General features: G+C 53.6%; 2 protein-coding genes across 4 annotated transcripts in view; one reads left to right on the top strand and one right to left on the bottom strand.

Annotated features, from left to right (window-relative positions):
* Positions 1-16,965, top strand: part of GNG7 (G protein subunit gamma 7) — a 144,818-nt gene extending 127,853 nt beyond the window's left edge. Inside the window, exons 7-9 of one of the 3 annotated variants that reach the window (XM_074337522.1) lie at positions 6,537-6,669; positions 13,194-15,315; positions 16,123-16,965. The gene's annotated coding sequence lies outside the window, so the exon portion shown is untranslated. The remainder of the gene's footprint in view (positions 1-6,536; positions 6,670-13,193; positions 15,316-16,122) is intronic. The other 2 variants (XM_074337524.1, XM_074337521.1) reach the window with 2 other exon arrangements.
* On the bottom strand, positions 6,762-8,778 carry GADD45B (growth arrest and DNA damage inducible beta). The gene is made up of 4 exons (XM_019743992.2): positions 8,491-8,778; positions 8,300-8,401; positions 7,711-7,933; positions 6,762-7,471 (listed from the first exon to the last, which is right to left on the bottom strand). The coding sequence occupies exons 1-4, from the start codon at positions 8,532-8,534 to the stop codon at positions 7,358-7,360; spliced, it is 483 nt and encodes a 160-aa protein (XP_019599551.1). The 5' UTR covers positions 8,535-8,778; the 3' UTR covers positions 6,762-7,357.
* Positions 16,966-18,196: the final 1,231 nt, after the last annotated feature.

Genomic DNA, 18,196 nt, shown 5'->3' with positions numbered 1-18,196 from the left:
CCTGCCCCTGAGCCTGGGAACCTCCAGCGCCCGGAGTAGGGGGTGGGGTGGGAACGAGGAGGAGCGAACAATGAAGGGAAAGCACAGGGAGGGGCTGCGAAAGGAAACCCCTCCCGCCCCCCGCCCCCCCGCCCCCCCACTGTGCAGATGGAGCTTCTGAGAGTCTGTAACGTGTCTGCAGGCTTCCTGGCTCGTCATCCTTGGGGGAGGGATGTCACTAGGGCTGTCACTCTGGGTTATCTAGGTCTCTGGAGGTCACCCTGGGACCCTGGGTGTCTGTAAAGCTGTTTGTCACTGGCATACAGTTCCACGTGAGGGCCTGTCTCACTACACTGTGGTAGGGGCTGGGGCTGGCAGCTCACAGGTCTCTGAGGCCCCATCTTGCACAAATCAGGGGGCGACATTCCCAGACTCTCCAATTCCAGCAGATAAAACCACCACCCTCCTTGATTGCCTCCACACTGCCAGGTGTGCCCAGTTCTGGGTTGGGCACCACTGGGATCCCGAAAATCTAGCAGGGAGGCCACATCCTCGGCCTGGGAATGGAGAGAAAAGAAGCAGAGGGGAGGCACTTGCCAGAGACCCAGCCAAGACACCCCAGGAACCAAGGCAGGGAGCCTAAAAGTGCTTGGTGGTGGTTCGAAGAGGGAAGGGAGAAGGTGAGGACCAGAGTGGGACATTCTGACTCTGGGGATACTGGGTCTCCCCAAATCACAGTACTGTCTGAGGATCCATCTTACCTACCAAATGGAAGGAGCCAGAAGTGTAATGCTGTGCCCCTGGCTGCCCATGCACCCTGAGTTCTGAGACCTACTCTTCAGAGATGCTACCCCTGTACCATCACGGCTGCCTCGGGCGATTCCCAACACCCCACAACTTTCCTGGGGCTTTTCTCTATCTGGACCCCTCTGAGTGGGCAGGAAGGAGAAGAGGGGCTGGGTGCACCTGTATGTCTGAGAACTTGTAGCCCTGTGTTTTTTTCTCTCGTCATTTATTGGGCCCCCACTGTGCACTAGTCTGTGCTAGTATTGGGAGAACCAGAGGGAACAAGATAAGGAGAGGTGTCTCTTGGCGTGTGTTCCTGTGTTCCTGTGTACCTGTCACGTGAGCCGAGCACCCCCGCATCTCTGTGTGCCTGGGAGTGCTGTTTGGGTATTTTGGGTGAGGTGTTGAATTGTGTCTCCTCCAAAGATGTTGAAGTCCTCACCCCTGGTACCTGTGAATAGGACTTTATTTGGAGGTAGTTAGTGTCTTCGCAGATAATTGAGTTAAGATGAGGCCATGAGGGTGGCCCTGATCCAATACAACTCGTGTCCTTATAATGAGAGGACATTTGGACACAGAGACACACCAAGAGGGCAGACCATGTGAAGATACAGGAGAACATTTACAAACCAAGGAATATCTGAGGCCACCAGGAGCAAGAGGGGCCTGGAAAGATCCTCACGGCATCAGAAGGAACCAGCCCTGGCCACACCTTCAGCTCGGACTTTCGGCCTCCAAAACGGGGAGCCCATACATCTCTGGGACGCACCCCCCTTCCGTATTCTTTGTTACGGCTGCCCCAGGAAAATCATGCAGTGGGTGTGTAGGGGTTAAGAACAGTGGTGTGTGTGTATGTGTGTGTGTGTGTGTGTGTGTGTCCATGCCTATTTGCAAGTATGCACACCTAAGTGTATGCCCTGCACACGTGTGTGTGTGTGTGTGTGTGTCTGTGGCCTTCCATGTCCGCAGCTCAGAAGAGATAGACCTCGGACCACCAGCCACATCTGCTGCCTCCCCGCGGAGGTGAGGCCCCCGGGCCACCTGACTTCTCAGGGAGATGCAGAGTTGCGGGGAGAAGGCTCTAGGTAGAATCGGGGGACCCCTGGGCTCCAGTTCTGGGAGCCGAGGCCTGCTCTGGGGAGTCCAGGAATTGAGGCCCAGCCACACATGCATGTGTACTGCCACCACCCCATGTCGCAGTACAGGTACTGCCGCCCGAACATCAGCTGTATGCAGAGGTTTCAGAGACTAGCCCTACTTAAGGCAAACAGATGGTAGACACCCAGTCCAGGTAGAAAGAACCTTGAGCAGTCTCATACCGACTCACACAGTAATAGCTAACACTTCCGGAAGGCTCCCCACTGTTCTGAATGCCTGATATATTCTCACTGGTTTAATGCTCATGACAGCCCCAAGAGATGGCTCTCCCACTCCTGTCCCCACTTGGCAGGTAAGCCTTAATCCAAACAGGTGAAGGAACTTGCATGAGGGCACAGGTCCAGGTCCCAGCTTCTCTGCGCTGGCTGGTGTCACTGTCTCTGGCCAGGGCTCAGCCCTTGGCAGGCTAGCGTGTGTCCCTTAGGGATAAAACAGTTGGTCCCAGAGAAGGAGGTCAGTGATAGGTCAATCTCTAGTTTGATGCAACTTGGGGCTCAGGCTTGAGTCTTTATGTCACAAGCTTTTATGACATGTCAGCTAAGTCCCAGGCCCTGAGCTCGGCCACATGGGGCCGAGGGGGCCAGAAAAACAGACCCTCTCTGAGCACTCTTGGAGTCTGCAGCCTAACACAGGACACAGTGAAGAAGTCAATGATGGCAGGACAAAATGTCATTTCATTAGGGCAGGTGCCAAGAAGAGAAGGTGGACGGAGCTGGGTGGCTATCAGGGTCTTGCTGGAGGGCTTCCCTGAGGAGGGGTCACTGACAGAACAAAAAGGCAAGTGGGCATTGGCTTGGGGGAAAGGTAGGGCGGAAGGGTTCTAGGCAGAGGGGTCAGCATGCACAAGCCAGAGGTTAGAGAGCCAGGTGTGCACGCATTGTCTGGAGGCAGGGGGTGTGTGCAATGCCGCACGTGGAGGTGTGTTCTGACCATAAACTGCGTCCCTGGAGTGACTTCCTATATATCCCGTCTACATGGGAGGGTGCTGTAGTACACACACTGGGGGCCACAGATACAGGGCGGCAATCCGAGTCCAGACTCTGAGAGCGACGCGTGCTACCACAGGGATGAGTCCCCAAACATGCAAGGGTAGGAAGCTACTTGGTGTGTGATTCCATTTATGTGAAATGTCCCGAACAGGCACATCCAGAGAAAGAAGGTGGATTCATGGGTGCCAGGGGTTGGGGGAAGGGAAGGGAGAGTTCCTGCCCCTGGGGTTTCCTTTTGGGGTGATGGAATGTTCTGGAACTAGTGGGGATGATTGCGCAACTTGGTGTAGTACACTAAAAACCACTGAATTACCCTTTAAAGGGTGAATTTTACGGTATGTGAGTTATAGCTCCATTGTCTATAAATATAAACAAGTCTAACTCTGAATCACGCAGGCCTTCGCTTGGTCCCTGACTCTGCCACCGTCCAGCTATGTGACCTTCGGCAAGTCACTGCACCTCTCCTAGCTCTTGTGTTCCCTTTCGGTAAAAAGCACTTATGATAATGGTACTTACTTTGTAGGGTTGTTTCTAGAACAAAGCGATAACAGGGCGGAAGGGCAGGCCCAGGGCACCATCAGCTATTTTTGTGCTACTCCTCCCACCAGGGAGGCCGTGTCTGGCTGTCTCCTCCTGGCCCCCAGCCTGGTCCCCAAGTCCAGGGATGTGTTATGTGTTTTATGACATGCTTACAAACCCATTCCCTCTTCTCCAGGCCGGGAGGGTTCAGGGAAATAGCTAGAATCCTACAAACCTTTGAGGCTTGGTGGCAGCGAGCATATCTGTATTTACACATTGGGCACCACGAGCGTGTCCCTGTGTCCATGGCATGTGTGTACTCGTGTGGACATAAGCTGGTGAGAGATGGTATGTCTAATTGACAGACATGGAAAGGCAGCTCAGAGAAGCCAAGCTGCTGTCTCCAGGAGATCGGGGTACAGCTGGAATCTGAGCCCTCTGCCTGGGAGTGCGTGGACCTGAGTACGTGACAGTGTGTATGGTGTTTGGGTAGCTGTGTGCACGGCTCTGAGTACATATAACCTCGTACGGGGTGTGTGTATGTCTCGGACCCATGGGTGTGGGTCTGGACAGAGGCAGGTGTAGGTACCCCGAGGTGAGCATGTACCCCAGCCACCCCAGCTACCTGCACCCTCCTGCTGAGGTTGCAAAATGTCTCCTGGCACCCCAGTGATGGGAGCCCAGGGGAGTCACCTACAGCTGTGACTGAGCCTTGGTGACCTGTGACAACTTCTACCAAGTCCAGCGTGAACTCTGGTGGGTGGGAGGTACTGAGGGTGGTGCAACCTGCTCCCCTCCACCCCTGGGTTTTCCCCAGGGGCTGACTAGCTAGCTGGCCACCAACAATTCAAGACTCCTGGCCAGGCTGTGGCAGCTCCACTCTGGACCTCAGTCTCCTCTTCTGGAAAGTGAGATATCAGCACCATTCCCATGGAGCAACCGTCAAGGTTAAGGGTGTTTGTACCAGGGAAGACCAAATAAGCCTAACTGCCGTTATTAACTCAGCAAAACAGCAGCTTTGCAAGCCGATTCCTAGACTTAATACTTTTCTTAATGACAGCAACAACAATACCAACAGTAATGGTGATAGAAGGACTACTCGTAAGAGCCAGGACCCTCTGTGTTCATGCTGGTGACAGGGGAGAGTCTGGGGTCCTGGGAAGTCACATGTTCCTCTGAGCCTTCAGTTCTACACCCCAAAAAATGAATGAACCAAGTATCAAGCGTTTAAATGACACAGGATCGGGCCAGGGCCGCTGAGAGGTGCTGGAGCCTGGTAAAAGGAAGAGTCTGCACTGCTGCTCTTAACTTGATTCACAATTGTTTACCACGGCATTTTCTCTTTTTGGTTTGCATCGTTCGAGTTTAAAAAATAGTGCTTGAAAATATTCTTTAACTTGATGACTGAGGTTTGAAGTGCTGCTCTCGTAAATTTTGCATGGAAGGCGTGTCACCCTGGCCTCACCCTGGTCTCAGCTGGGCTGGTTCACAGGGTGACTGTGAGAGGATTAGAGATGAATCTGGAAGTGCAGGGATATAATAGTGCTGATAATAGTAGTATTAGCAATAATGGCCAATCCTTTCTATGCTTTCTATGTAGGAGGCGCTGAGCTAGGGAATAGACTCTTATATTTCATTGAACTGTCTCAAAAATATATAAGTAGGTAATATTATTATCCCCATTTTGCAGAGGGGAAACTGAGACACAGACGTATCCACAGCGGGTCACACAACTGGAGTCCCATCCATGCCTTGTATCTCCTTGGGGCCCAGGAGCCTGGGGTCTTGCACCCACTGTACAGGGGACTGAGGGATGAGAGGGTCAGAGGTCACACAGCCCTTCTGGATGGCCAGGGTCACGATGGGAACAGAGGGTCCCAAGCCCGCAGGAGTCAACGGGGATAAGCCTCCCTGGAAGGAGCTGATCTGACACCAAGAGCCTGAGCTTCTGGACTGACACTTGTCCCTGCTCCTTCTTTCCCCTTGAGCTCCCCACCTCAGGAGGAGATCCTTCAGCCTCTGCTGCCCCGCCCAGCTCAGCCAGCGCCCACCCACAATCTGGTGGAGTCCCCCTTTCTTCCCCTAGGCACTTCAGTCTCCTCACTCCCTTCCCCCACCTCCTACAGGGGTTTATTTCACCCACCCCTAGCCCCTCTGGGTTTCCCCCCCACCTTCCGCCATACCCAGCTGTGCTCCCCGCTCCTCCCCGCGGGGGCTTGGGTCCCTCCACTTAGCATCTCCCCTCCCCCACCTCGTACAGGTGTTTCTCCGCCCCTCCCCCCTTGGGCTCTCCCCTCCTCCCAACCCCGGAAAGGATCCCCGCCCCTCCCCCTCCCTCTGGGACTTCCCCCTCTCTTTTTCCCTCCCCTCATCCTTCCCCGCGGGGCTCCCCTAGTCCTGTGACTCGGTGGGGGGGGCGTCGGGGTTTTCCTCACGCGCCCACGTGGGGCTCTCCGTGGAAAGGTCGCGGCCTGAGGGAGGAGTCCCCTCACTCCATCTCCCCCAGTTCCCGGACCAGGCAGAGGGGAGGTGAGGTTGCCCAGGCAGGAGCCCACCCTGCAGACTCAGGGCGCTGCCAGCTTCCAGCCCGGGGCAGTGGGAGTCACTGCAAGCAACTTGGGGAGAACAGGGAGGAGGCAAGCCCAACAGTTTCGGTTTGGAGGCAAAACACTGTAACGTGCCAAGCCCAGCTGGGCCAGGAGCAAGACTTCCTGGGGTATTTTTCTGCTTGTTGATTTTAGTTTGGGAAAAGAAAAAAAAATTTTTTTTCTTTAGTGCAGTGAAGAGTCCCATCCTGGGAAGGAGAAGGCCGGGGTACGGGGGGGGGGGGGGGGGGGGGGATCGGGGGCGCGGGGGGGGGGGGGGGGATCCCCAGAGGAACTTCCTGCAAGGCCCAAGCCCTCGCTGTGTGGTCGCACATGCCCCCCCCCTTGACCTCTCTGGACCTTGGGCTGCGGTGGTGGCTGGGCAGGCAGGGGCTGCAGCCAGCCCTGGGGAGGGTGCATCTGTATGTGCCCAGAGGTTGGGGTTGGCTCCAGCACAGCCAGTAACAGCAGTGGCACGGCGGCCAGGTTTCGTAATAAACCGGTCTTTTAATTGCTACAGGGAAGGAGGAGGGAAAAGAAAAAAAAGAGGCAAAGATTTGTTGGACTTGGGTGGCGCCGGCTGCACAGAGAAGAGGCACTGTGTTTGCGAAGGAGCCTGGAGCTGCTAACAGGGACTTAAGTAACATTTCCTGGTGAGCCTGCAGGAGGGGGGCGGGCCAGGGCGGCTGGAGTGGGGGGGCGGGGTCCTGGTCCCTCTATGAGGCCACGCACACACAAGAACCCAGAAGCTTTAGAAGTTTATTACAAGGCCATCCTCATAGAAGTAAAAATAGATGTATTTGTAAGCTTCCCGTCTCTCAGTGGTTCAAGTCACAGTGCAAGTAACAAAATATTGTCTATTTAGTTTGCAAACTGGGAGTTCATGGGTACAGAGCAACAGTAGCCCCAGCTCCCAGTCCCAAAGTTTAGTCCTGGTGAGGGTCTGCAACCCTCATCATCCAAGGCCCGCGTGCAGATGTCAGCTCCAACCTCAAGAAGGGTGGGGGAATGCCGTCAATCTCACCCCACTACTGAAGCGTGGAGTCCAGGCCTTCCCCCACTGCAGCTTCTGCTCTGTCACAAGGCCTGAGCTCCAGGGTCCCCTCTTCTGCTGGCCTGGGACCCCTCTCCTCTTCTCACGGTGGCCGCCCACTGGCGCTGCTCCAGGCTCACCGCCCTGGGGGTGGCCGCGCACTCCCCTCTCCTTGTCTCCAATGATTCTGCCCCCGATGGTCTCATGGGTTAGGTTGTTTTGGGGGGTTGTTCTGGGGGGAGGGGGGTCAAATATTTATTTATTTATTTTTGGCAGCAACTCCACCGGTTCTGATGCTGGCAGGCGTCTCAGCGCTCCTGGAGGGAGATGTAGGGGACCCACTGGTTGTTCCCCCGGCTCTCTTCACAGTAACTGGCTACCTCCACCAGGCCGTGGCTCTTCCAGGCATCTGTGTGAGGGTTCTGTGGGATGGGAAAAAGATGAGGTTCAGTGGTAGACCCAGGAGTGGCCTCTTTCTCCCAGGGCCCCTGTAGGGAAAACAGGCTGGTTCAAAATAGCTTGCAGGGTGACGAGGCCCCTGTGGGGCTGCCCACGGGACATGCCAATCGTGGCTGAGGGCTGAGCTGGTGCAGGACTTTGTTGACAAACACCAGCCCAGGTGCCCTAGCGGGGCGGGGCAGACCCAGGAGGCCCAGCTCACCGTGACCAAGAGGCAGTGCAGGTCCCGGGCCTCAGTGGTGCCCTGGGTTTCAGTGGGCTCGCCCAGCAGCTGCGCCAGGCGTTGCATGCCTGACACCCGCACGATGTTGATGTCATTGTCGCAGCAGAAGGACTGGATGAGTGTGAAGTGGATCTGCAGGGCAATGTCGTCCTCTTCCTCCTCGTCGATGGCCAAGAGGCACAGGACCACGCTGTCAGGGTCCCTGAGGGAGACAGAGGAAGGGAACCGGTCAGCTGGGGTCCTGGGGAGGGGCCACCGTGCACGTGGAAATTTGCAAAAACAGAGAAACCGCAGGTGTGCAAGCAGCTGGCAGGGTGGAGGGGTAAGACCACGGTTCAAAGTATTGGGGAGTACGGTAGAAGCATAATAGAGAAAGAACGCTTGCAAATGATGCAGCGTCAGGATACTGCAGCCCCTCAACCCCCCAAAATAGCAGAGAGGTCCTCCATCCACAATGGGGACATTTGGGGAAGTCCCAGGCCCATGCAAGAGAGGGGTGCAGCAGGAAACCTGCAGAGCGGAGTGGGGTCCCCACACACGCCCCGCCCTGGGACGGGGTCTGACTCACACATTCATCAGCTTGGCCGACTCGTACACCCCCACGGTGAGGCGGTCCTGGCGCTGCGCGGCCACCAGCAGCTCCTCCACCGCGGCGCTCACCATCTGCATCCTGGGGCAGGGAAGAGGAGGGGGTCAACGCCCGGCCGGTCACTCGGCGCTCGGATCCCCTCCCGGCACGCCCGACCTCAAGTTACTTACTTCTGCGCCGCGTTGTCGCACGCCACCAGCTCTTCCAGTGTCATGTTGCAGTTATAATCCACAGTGGAAAGCAGCCCCACGACAATCCCAAAGAGAAAATAGAAAATCCGAAGCAGGAGAGCCCAAAACCTTCCCAAGGAGCTTGAGCGCTCGTCCCAGACCTTCGGATGGCAGCGAAATCCTCCCCCAAAAAGGCGGAAAAAGACTGCAAAGTTCTCAGCAAGAATAATCCAGGTGGCAACAAAGGAAACAGTCGAGCTACCGGCTTCAGCGATCTAAGCCCGCAGCCCTGGGCGCCGCCTTTTATAAACTGGAAAATAGGGCGTGTCTTCTGCGGCCGTCCTCCCCGCCCATTGGCGAACCCACAAGGCGATTGGTCGGCGTTGGGGCGCCGCGCGGGGGCGTCCCACGTGGGGGCGAGAGCCAGGAGGAGGGTGCGGGGGGGGGGGGGGAGCCAGAGTGCCAGAAAAGAAAAAAAAAAGCAGAAGTTTTTCTCCTGATTTCCCGGCAGCCGCGCCGCGTTTCGGGGCGCGCGCGGGATTTCCAGCGCGCGAGGCATACCGGACTTTCGGGGGCGGGGGGCGCCGGAATCCCCTCCCAGTCCCTGGAGAGTCCCCGGGCCGCGAGTTTCCCAGATTCTGCTGGGGGCTTGCAGGCCTGGTTTGCAGCCTGATCCCTCCCAGGTGGTGATGGTGAGGGTCTCCCTTGAATGCAGGACCCTAGACATTGGGTGACTAAACTTCTGCGTCCCTACCTGTCTAATGGGCATGCAACTCCGGCTTTCTCGGGTTACGGGAGCGTTAAAAACATAAGGTGTACACAAGTAAGCGTTTAATAAACGGTGGTGGTCGCCGGAGGCCACCTCGAGGTCCCCAATGTTGGGGGCTGCGAAGTTCGGCCTGTTTCCCCACCTGTCCTATGAGAATGTATACTAGCCTCATTGGGTTGCAGGGAGCATGACATAAAATAAGGGGTACAGAGTAAGCACTCAATAAATGTCACCTAGTGGTCGCGAGAGGCCATCTCGAGGTCCCCAGCAGCAGGGGCTGCAAAACCCTAGGAGCCCTAAGGACAAGCCCGAGGCCCCCTGCCCACCAGCTTTGAGTTTCAGGGTGGGGTGCGCGTGGGAGGCGCAGGTGGCTGGGCTTCAGCCAGCTGTGCGCCCCCTGCCGGCGCCTCTCGTGCCACCATTTGTACCTGGACACCTGGCCTGGGAGAAATCAAGGAAATGGTTCATGTTTGTGCCGCACGCTGTCACCTCGGGTCCCCTTGCAACGACGGTCTTCACTTTTATTTCCTCCGTCCAGGGTGGGCGCTGATATGTACTGAGCGCGTACTATGTATGTACCAGCCTCCCTGTATCATGGTTCATTTAATCTCTAAGGACCCGGGAAGCCACACTTATCTGCATGATGAAAAAGGGCAAACTGAGGTTTGGTGAGGTCGCTACTCTCCCGAGCCACCAGCTACTTGGTGTTGGAGCCACACGTGTGCGCCAGGAACAGCCACACGCAGGGTCGGCCGCCAGTCTCACAGTCTCACGCGAACGTAGTTCACGAACCAGGCTGGCAGGCCCGCGTGGGACTGTCCCCCACGGCCGATTGGGGGCTCTCAGGTGACTCACAGCTGTGTCCCTTCCCCCGCTAAGCCTGGGGTCTTGCCTCAGCCCCACCGCTCGGTTCCCCAGGCACCCGAGCCTGCGGACTCACTGACGCATCGCGCCGCCTCCGCGCCGCCCACCTTGGGGGCGCGAAATGTCCCAGGCGCTGCGAGGCGCGGCGGCCCCACCTGGTGGCCGAACGGTGTCTCTGCGGCTGCAGCGCCGGAAGGAAGGACCGGCTGGGGTGGTGGGGTGAGGAGGGCTGGAACTTGGGTAACAGTTGCAATATTTGATATACACAATATTTTACAGATACAACATGTATTTAATAATATCCAAATGCAATATTTTTTAAAAATCAAAATTTATGCAAAACCCCATCCATGATGAAAAAAGTTCAAGATTTTAAATGTAGACAGGATTCAAAAGGGTGAGGACTAGGAGAAGCCCTGGGAGGTGAGCTGTACCGGTGCAGGGTCAGATCCTGTTTATTTACAATTTTGATTTTTTCTTCACCGTGGATTTTTGTGTTGATTTTGATTTTTTTAAAATACTGCATGAAAATATTCACCTTGATTGAATTTTTTGGTGCCTCCTTAGGTTTTGCTCCTGAGGCCAATGCCTCCCTTGCCCTGGGCCCATCCCTGAGGATGGCCCTGTCTGCCCCAAGGAGAGGTGACACATCTACCAGGGTGAGGGGACCCAGAACCACCCCCATGAGAGAATGTGTGAGGCGGGGACTTCCCCGGTCAGGAAAATGGTGGGTATATTCATACCTACCTTGCAAATGAGAATCCATTAACGTAGTTACTTTTTTATCAATGTTGCATTGCACTGAAAATACAAATAAGAACAAACATTTAGGGAGCGCTTATTACATGCTAAGTATTTTGTAAGCAGTTTTGCCCTCAATGGAGTAGCACTGGTGTGACTATTCCAGGTTTACAGAGGAAGGAATTGAGACTCAAGAAGACAGTGTTACTGGTTCAAGGGCACACAGCTGGAGTTCCCTGAGGATATTCCCAGATACTGTAGATATTCCAAGGTTAGGACAGGATGTTTGGAGTCTAGAAGGAAAGAGCTGAGGAGAATGCAGGTCAGGGAAGTCAGAGTAGGGGAGGACAAAGCAAAATGAGCCCTGAAGGATGAGTATTTGTTTTCCTGGTAAAGATAGGAAACCGATTGCCATGCAGAGGACCCAGTGCAGACAGAGGCGTGGCCTCTCAGGGTGAGGCTGTCATCACTGATGCAGAGGACAGACCTGGACACATATTCTTTGAGGTACTGCTTTGCCCTCCTTAGCTGAGGAGAGCGTTCACATTTTTGGCACAAATTTTAAGAGGCGCCAAAAAACTCAGTATCAAGATAAATAATCTTTTTTCCTCCCATTTTTTAAAATCAAGATTTAATTCACAGATCCTAAAATTCACCCAAAAGAGTTCATTGGGGTTTGGTATAATCATAAGTTTGTGCAACTGTCACCACTACTCCAGCTTGAGATAAATAATATTTTTAATGCAATAGTTTAAATCAAAACCCGCGTCACAACACCCAGACGAATGGAATATTAATGTTTCCCACCAAGGCACGGTCAGTGCCAGCGCCCACAAGCCTTAGGAACCCAGCTGAAAGGGGAAATCAGTATGACTGATCCTGTCTTGATTTCAAATTGTGAAACTATCTCTAGCATGACATTTTTCTTTTGCATGTGTTTTAATTTTTTTTAATGTTGCATTAAGTTATGATTTTTCATCATGACTGAGTTTTTGCCTCACCTTAGTCCCAGCCCTGCTTCTTGGGACCCTGTTTTTAAACCCCAGCCCCCCACAAGCAAACTTGGAAGGCAGGGGGTAGATATTCCCAATGGACAGAGTTGGGAAACCAAGTCTCCAGAAGGGTAGGGAGTTGGTCTGCCTGGGAGGAAGGTGAGTCCTGGGTTCCCTCTCAGCATGGTGGCTGGAATTCAGGAGGGTTATGAGTCCAGAGCTGGGGAGGGACATTGATAGATGTGAGTGCAAAGTTAAGGCCCCTATATTGTGGGAGATGTAGTGGGCCAGATGTTTGTGTCCCCCCAAAATCCATATGTTGAAACCCTTCTCCACAGTGGGATGGTATTAGGAGGTGGGGCATTTGGATAGTGATAAAGGTTAGATGAGGTCATGAGGATGGGGTCCCCATGACGGGATCAGTGTCCTTACAAGGAGAGGAAGAGAGATCAGAGTCTCTGTCCACTGTGTGAGGACACAGCACTCAGGTGGCCATCTATAAGCCAGGAAGGGGGTCTCACCAGGAACTGACCCTGTCAACACCTTGACTGTAAACTTCTAGCTTCCAGAACTTCGAGAAATAAATGTCTGTTGTTTAAGCTGCCCAGTCTATGGCATTTTGTTATGGCAGCCCGAGCAGACTACGGAAGGAGGGGTGTGAGGGGCTGGGGTGAAAAAAATGGGGGGCAGACAGATCCCCCCAACCAGCACATGGGAGGGATGGGGGTGACCAAGAAGACTTCTGACTGCCTGGGTTTGAATTCCAGCTTTCCTTCTGACCAGCCATGTGAGCTTGGGCATTATCCCACCTCCACCCCCGTGCCTCAGTTTCCCCCTTGCAAATGGAAATCGTAGCATTGCCTAGGATTGTTCTGAGCACAAAATGAGTTCATTCTGTTATCCACTTTAGAAGACACTGGTCGTGCGACCTCTAAATGGGGGCTGTTATCTAACTCTCAGACACTACAGGCCTACTAGGTGCTGATTTGGCACTGGGTGGGGTGGTCAGGGTGGGCTTCTCTGAGGAGGTGACCTTTGAATGGAGACCTGAGTGACATGAAGAAGCCAGGCTTGGGAAGCTGTGAAGGGCAGTGTTCCAGGTACCGCATGTGCAAAGGCTTTGAGGCGGGACAGCAGCCGACATATTTGAGGAGTCCCAGGAGGCCCAGGTGGCGGAGCAGAGTGAATGAGGGGACCGTCGGGAGATGAGGTCAGCAAGTCCTGAGTGGCTGCAGGCCCAGGGGTTTGGGTTTACTCTGGATGCACCAGGAAGGAATTGTCAAGTCTGAAGCAGGGGCAGGACTGGCCTCTGACATCATGCTTGTTTTGTTTTGCAGAAATGAACAAGACATGATTCCTGTCCCCAGGGAGAGGCTTCCTGGTGGAGGCGAGTCACCTGAACTTTGAGATGTTGGTAAGATAAGGTGGGCTTGGAGGAGGTGGGGATGACACACCAGGTATGGGAGAAGGCAGGAGCTAAGGTGGGGAGGCCAGAGGCCACGCACATTGGGGACAATGCGGGGAGCTCTGCTATGAGGTCAGGCTAGCCTGGTTCAAATCCCATGTCCCCTGCTTGCAAGCTGTGTGTCCTTGATGACTTAACCTCCCTGAAACTCCCTCTCGACGTGGGAGAACCAGGTTGTCCAAAAATCATAAACAATGACCTAGACTGGGTTTGGCATTGAGAAAGTGCTCCGTATACCTTCTCTATTGTAGTTAGCTTGAAAGCCACTTGAAGCCATCCCCTCCCTCCCTGGATGCCCGTGTCCACCTCAGCTGGCTCTCTCTGCAGCGCCCAAAGGGCCCCTTCCAGAACCTGTCTCACCATGTGTGTCCTCTGCTCACCATCCAAAGACAAACATCACCGGAAACCCTCCCTATTGTTCTTAGACTGTACCAGGCATGTCCTCCGTCCAGCCCTTTTCTTTGCTGGTTCCCCCCCACCCCTGGACTCCCTTGCCCACCCCATGTCATCTTGCCTCTGTCTCTCCTCTTTGTCAGGCTTCCTGGGCCACCCACTGTATGTTTCACACACCCCCACCCCACACATTTCATGCCCCCCCCCGTTTTTCTTCTTAGCACTAAATACCACATAACGTACTACCTATTCAACTTATTCGCCAGAGCTGTTATCTGCACCCCTCACTGCGACATCAGCTTTGCCACGCGGAGTTTTGGTCTGTTTTGCTCAACGTGGTGTTCCTGGTACACAAGTAGGTGCTCAATAAATGTGTGCTGGTTGAATGACTGAATGAGTCCCCAACGTCACTCTGAGGGTCTGGGCATTATTTTAAAAGGATACACTTTTTTTTTGAAAAATGAAAAAGCATGATTTTTATGTGCATATACGATGAACATGTGTCAAAGATTGTATTTAATTAACAAGAAGAACAGAGAGATGTCGCCACCGGTTCAAAGAACTCAAAGAACCACACATTTCTAGGCAATCAGGATCGGGAAATGAATCTGCTTAGTAGGTACAAATTGATAGAGAGCAGACCCCAACTTTCCGTCAGATAATTTGTTTCTCTGGACACGTGGAGTTTAGTCACTTATACGGTTTGAGGGCACAGTTCCTGTCAGACTGGCCTGGTTTCAGAAGTCAGCTCACTACTCAGGGCTCACTTCAGACCAGCTGGCTGCAAATCCAGGGCTCCCCACGATTACCCTGGGGCTCAAAGTTTCACTGGGACAACTCAGAATGCAGGAAAGTGCTCTATTTGCAATTACAGTGTATGAGTCTCCTGGGGCAGCCACAAACAAGCCCCACACACTGAAAACAACAGGAATTCGTTCTCTCCCATTTCTGGAGGCTAGACATCCAGAATCAAGATGTCAACGGAGCTGGTTCCCTCTAGAGACTGAGGACCACGTGCCACCTGCCCCCCCCCCCTACAGAGGGCAACCACTATGTTGACTTCCAGGATAACCAGTCCCCACTTTCCTTTCAATTATATCACATTTGGGAGCACCCCTAAATAACACAGCTAGTTTGGCCACGTTTTGAATGTTATGAAAACGGCAGGGTCCTGTAGGTATGCTTCTACACTTTGCCTTTTTGTACAATCCTATAATGGGGAGGTCACCCTGTGGATGGGTGTTGCTGGGTTGCATTCCTTTTTACTGCTGTGTAATATTCCACTGTGTGAATATACACAAGGGTATCGGGCTATATTTACCAATGGATATTTGGGTTATTTTCAGTTTTTGTTTCCCTATTACAACAAACAATGAAGCTTTCAACCCAAATCAGATCCTCTTATGTGCTAAGGACAAGAGATAGCCTCTGGAGAGCAGCCAGCAGGGACCCGAGGCGCTCAGCTACAGCCTGCAAGGACCCAAACCCTTCCACTAACTGCATGAGTGAGCTTGGAAGTGAGTCCTTGACTGTAGCTTTGTGAAGCCGGGAGGCAGACCACCCAGCTAAGCTGCTCCCAGATTCCTGACCCACAGAAACGGGTAAGAAATATGAGTTGCTTTAAGCCACTATATATTTTGAGGTTAGGTTTTATGCAGCAATAGATAACTAATACGCTGATGTTATATTACATATTTATTTCCTTCTTTAATATGTCTCCGCGCACTGGAAGTTCTCATTCATTTCCATGTCCACTGTGCCTAGAACATGACTTTGTACTGGCTGGTCCCTTCCCCTAAAAGGCTTTCTCCCCACATGTTCACCTGGCTCATCCCCGAGTCTCTCCAAGTCCTTGCTCAAATGTCACATTCTCTAAGAGGCACACCCTATATAAGAATGCAGCCCCCTACCTTACATGCTCCCAAGCCCCTTTACCCTGCTTTTTTTCTCCATACTTACTAACTTCCAATACCCTATCATTTACTTATTTGTTCACTTCATTTGTTTCCTGTCTCCCTCCTCTGGCGAAAAGCAGGGATTTTTGTTTTAGTCATTGAGGCAGTCCCAGTGGCAGGCACACGGAGATGCTCAATCAATATTTATTGACTTCATTATTCCATTTTCCCACTTAACAAAAAGCTATTCCCATAAGCTCCTGCACTCGACCTACCTCCAAAATCAGTTGGGATGACAGGGTTCCATCCCCAGATTCCCGAATTCTGATCCTAGATTCCAGGTCTACCCTCCAGGCTCTGGAATCTAGGTTCTAGAATCTTCCCCAGGCTCTGGAATGGAGGGAGGGCCCAGATCCAGGCTCTGGAATCGGGAGTTCCCAGATCCATGCGCCAGAATCGGGGATCCCAGATCCAGGCTTCCCAACCATTGCCTCCACCTCTCCCCTAATCCAGACTCTGGAATCCGAGATCCCGAGATCCAGGCTCCGGAATTCAGGATCCAGGCCGGAAGCCAGCGGCTGCTGATGCGCAGAGATTTTGGAAAATGTGGCGCCAAACTCCCGCGCCGAGTCGGGGCGGCGGCGCCGCGTGTGGGGGTGGGAGACAGGGAAGGACCGGGGAGGCAGAGCTCGCGGGGCTGGACAGTCCCAGGCTCGCCGACTTCTCGCCCACCGCTGGCACCCCATACCCACAAAGCAGACAGCAGTTGCCCATTAACTTTCTAGCGCCCTGGGGTCAGAAGGTCCCAGGTTCGAATCCCGCCCCCGCCTAGCCCCTGCTGGGGTCTCAGGACAGGTCCCGTAAATCCCTGTGTGCCTCAGTTTCCCGCCCTGGAAATGGGCTCGAAAACCCATTTCCCGGAGTCAGCGCCCCGTGTCGTGCCTGGGGAGCTCGTGGAGCGTACACGCCAACTTGGCAGGGTGCCCCACACCTCTGGCTCCAGGGAAGGGGCGGGCTACGCCGGAGTTGACACCGCCCCCGCGTTCAGCGCCAAAGTTTGAAAATTGCTAGTACCTCCCAAACTGCGCGCGGGGAGCAGGAGCCCCGGCCCCACCCACGGGAAGCGCAGGGCTTTCTGGGACTTGGAGTCCAGCCCCCGGGGTGGGTGGTCTTGCGGAGGGCGGGGTGCTCCGAGCACCCTGAGGCCCCGCCTAGTGCTGAGAGATCGGGGCAGGGAATGGGGGCCAGACTTCAATTAACCGAGGAGAAGACTGAGGCCCGACCCTTAATATAGGAGGGAACGGTATCCTGACGGGAAGGCGGGGGACAGCACGGGCAAAGACCCAGAGGCGGATTGGATATCCAAGTGCCAAGAGGGGCCAGGGCGGTGGGAGGCAGGCGGCGGGTGGGACCTGCTGGGCCTTGAATGACAGGCGAGTGGGGATCAGGTTTGGTGGTCATTTGGAGCTTTGATGGGGAGTGGATTTAGCTACGTGGGGGGGGGGGCGGTGGAGGGTAGGAAAAGTGACCCCATTTCACCCCCAAACTTCAATCATTTTTCTCCCCTTCTGCCCTGCCTCCTGTAATATCACTTATTCATGTTTTGATTTAAACACCCACGTTTTGCCCCTTGTCTTAATATTTTATATTCCTGCCAGTAGGAGGGAAAGAAAACAGTAGGAGATCCACAAACACAAGGTAACTTTCAAAAAGACAGCGTAGTCACAGTTTAGCCAGGGACTCCGTGCTGCCTGGATTCTAGGGATCAGCCCTCTGTTTCTGGTTAGAGGGGATTAGTGAGTGCGTATCAGGTGTCAGGATTGGTTAGCACCTTGGTGGCTTGGCTAGGGTTCCTGAGGGAGGTAGTTACAGCCAGTTCCCCAGGTGTGATGTGTGGGGAGGGGTTCTTTGGACAGAAAGAACACCTGGCAACTTCCAGGGGTACAGGAAGGAAGTAATTCTCAACTGGGGGAAATTTGTTCCTCTCCCCCCAGGTGACATGGGGCAACGTCTGGAGATATTTTTGATTGTCCAGACTGGAGGCGGTTAGTGCTACTGGAATCAGGTGAGGGGAGAGCAGGGATGCTACTCCATACCCTATAAGGAACAGGACGAACCCCCACTGCAGGGAGGGATGGGGCCCAAGCTTCCACGCTTTATCGATTGGCCTCTGGTGGGGATTTTACATAGTATGTGGCTTTTGTGTTTGGCTTCTTTCACCGAGCATGTTTTTAAACTGAGGTATAATTGACATATGATATTAGTTTCAGGTATGTGAGGCAATGATTTGCTATTTGTATATATTGTGACATGACCACCACCACGAGTCTAGTTAACAGCCACACATAGTTACAATTTTTTTTCTTGTGATGAGAATTTTAAGATCTACTGACTTAGCAACTTTCAAATATACAATAGAGTATTGTTAATTATAGTTGCCATGCCGTACATTGTATCCCCAGGACTTACTTGTCTTATAACTGGACCCCTTTCACCCATTTCTTGCCCCCCATCTGTTCTTTGTTTCTATGAGCTCATTTTTGGTTTTTTTTTTAAGATTTCACAAATAAGTGAAATCACTGAGCAT

Source organism: Rhinolophus sinicus, linkage group LG07 (genome assembly GCF_036562045.2).
Source record: "Rhinolophus sinicus isolate RSC01 linkage group LG07, ASM3656204v1, whole genome shotgun sequence".
Lineage (NCBI taxonomy): Eukaryota > Metazoa > Chordata > Mammalia > Chiroptera > Rhinolophidae > Rhinolophus > Rhinolophus sinicus.
The sequence above is the reverse complement of the archived record's forward strand: the minus strand, read 5'-3'. Positions and strand labels throughout refer to the sequence as shown.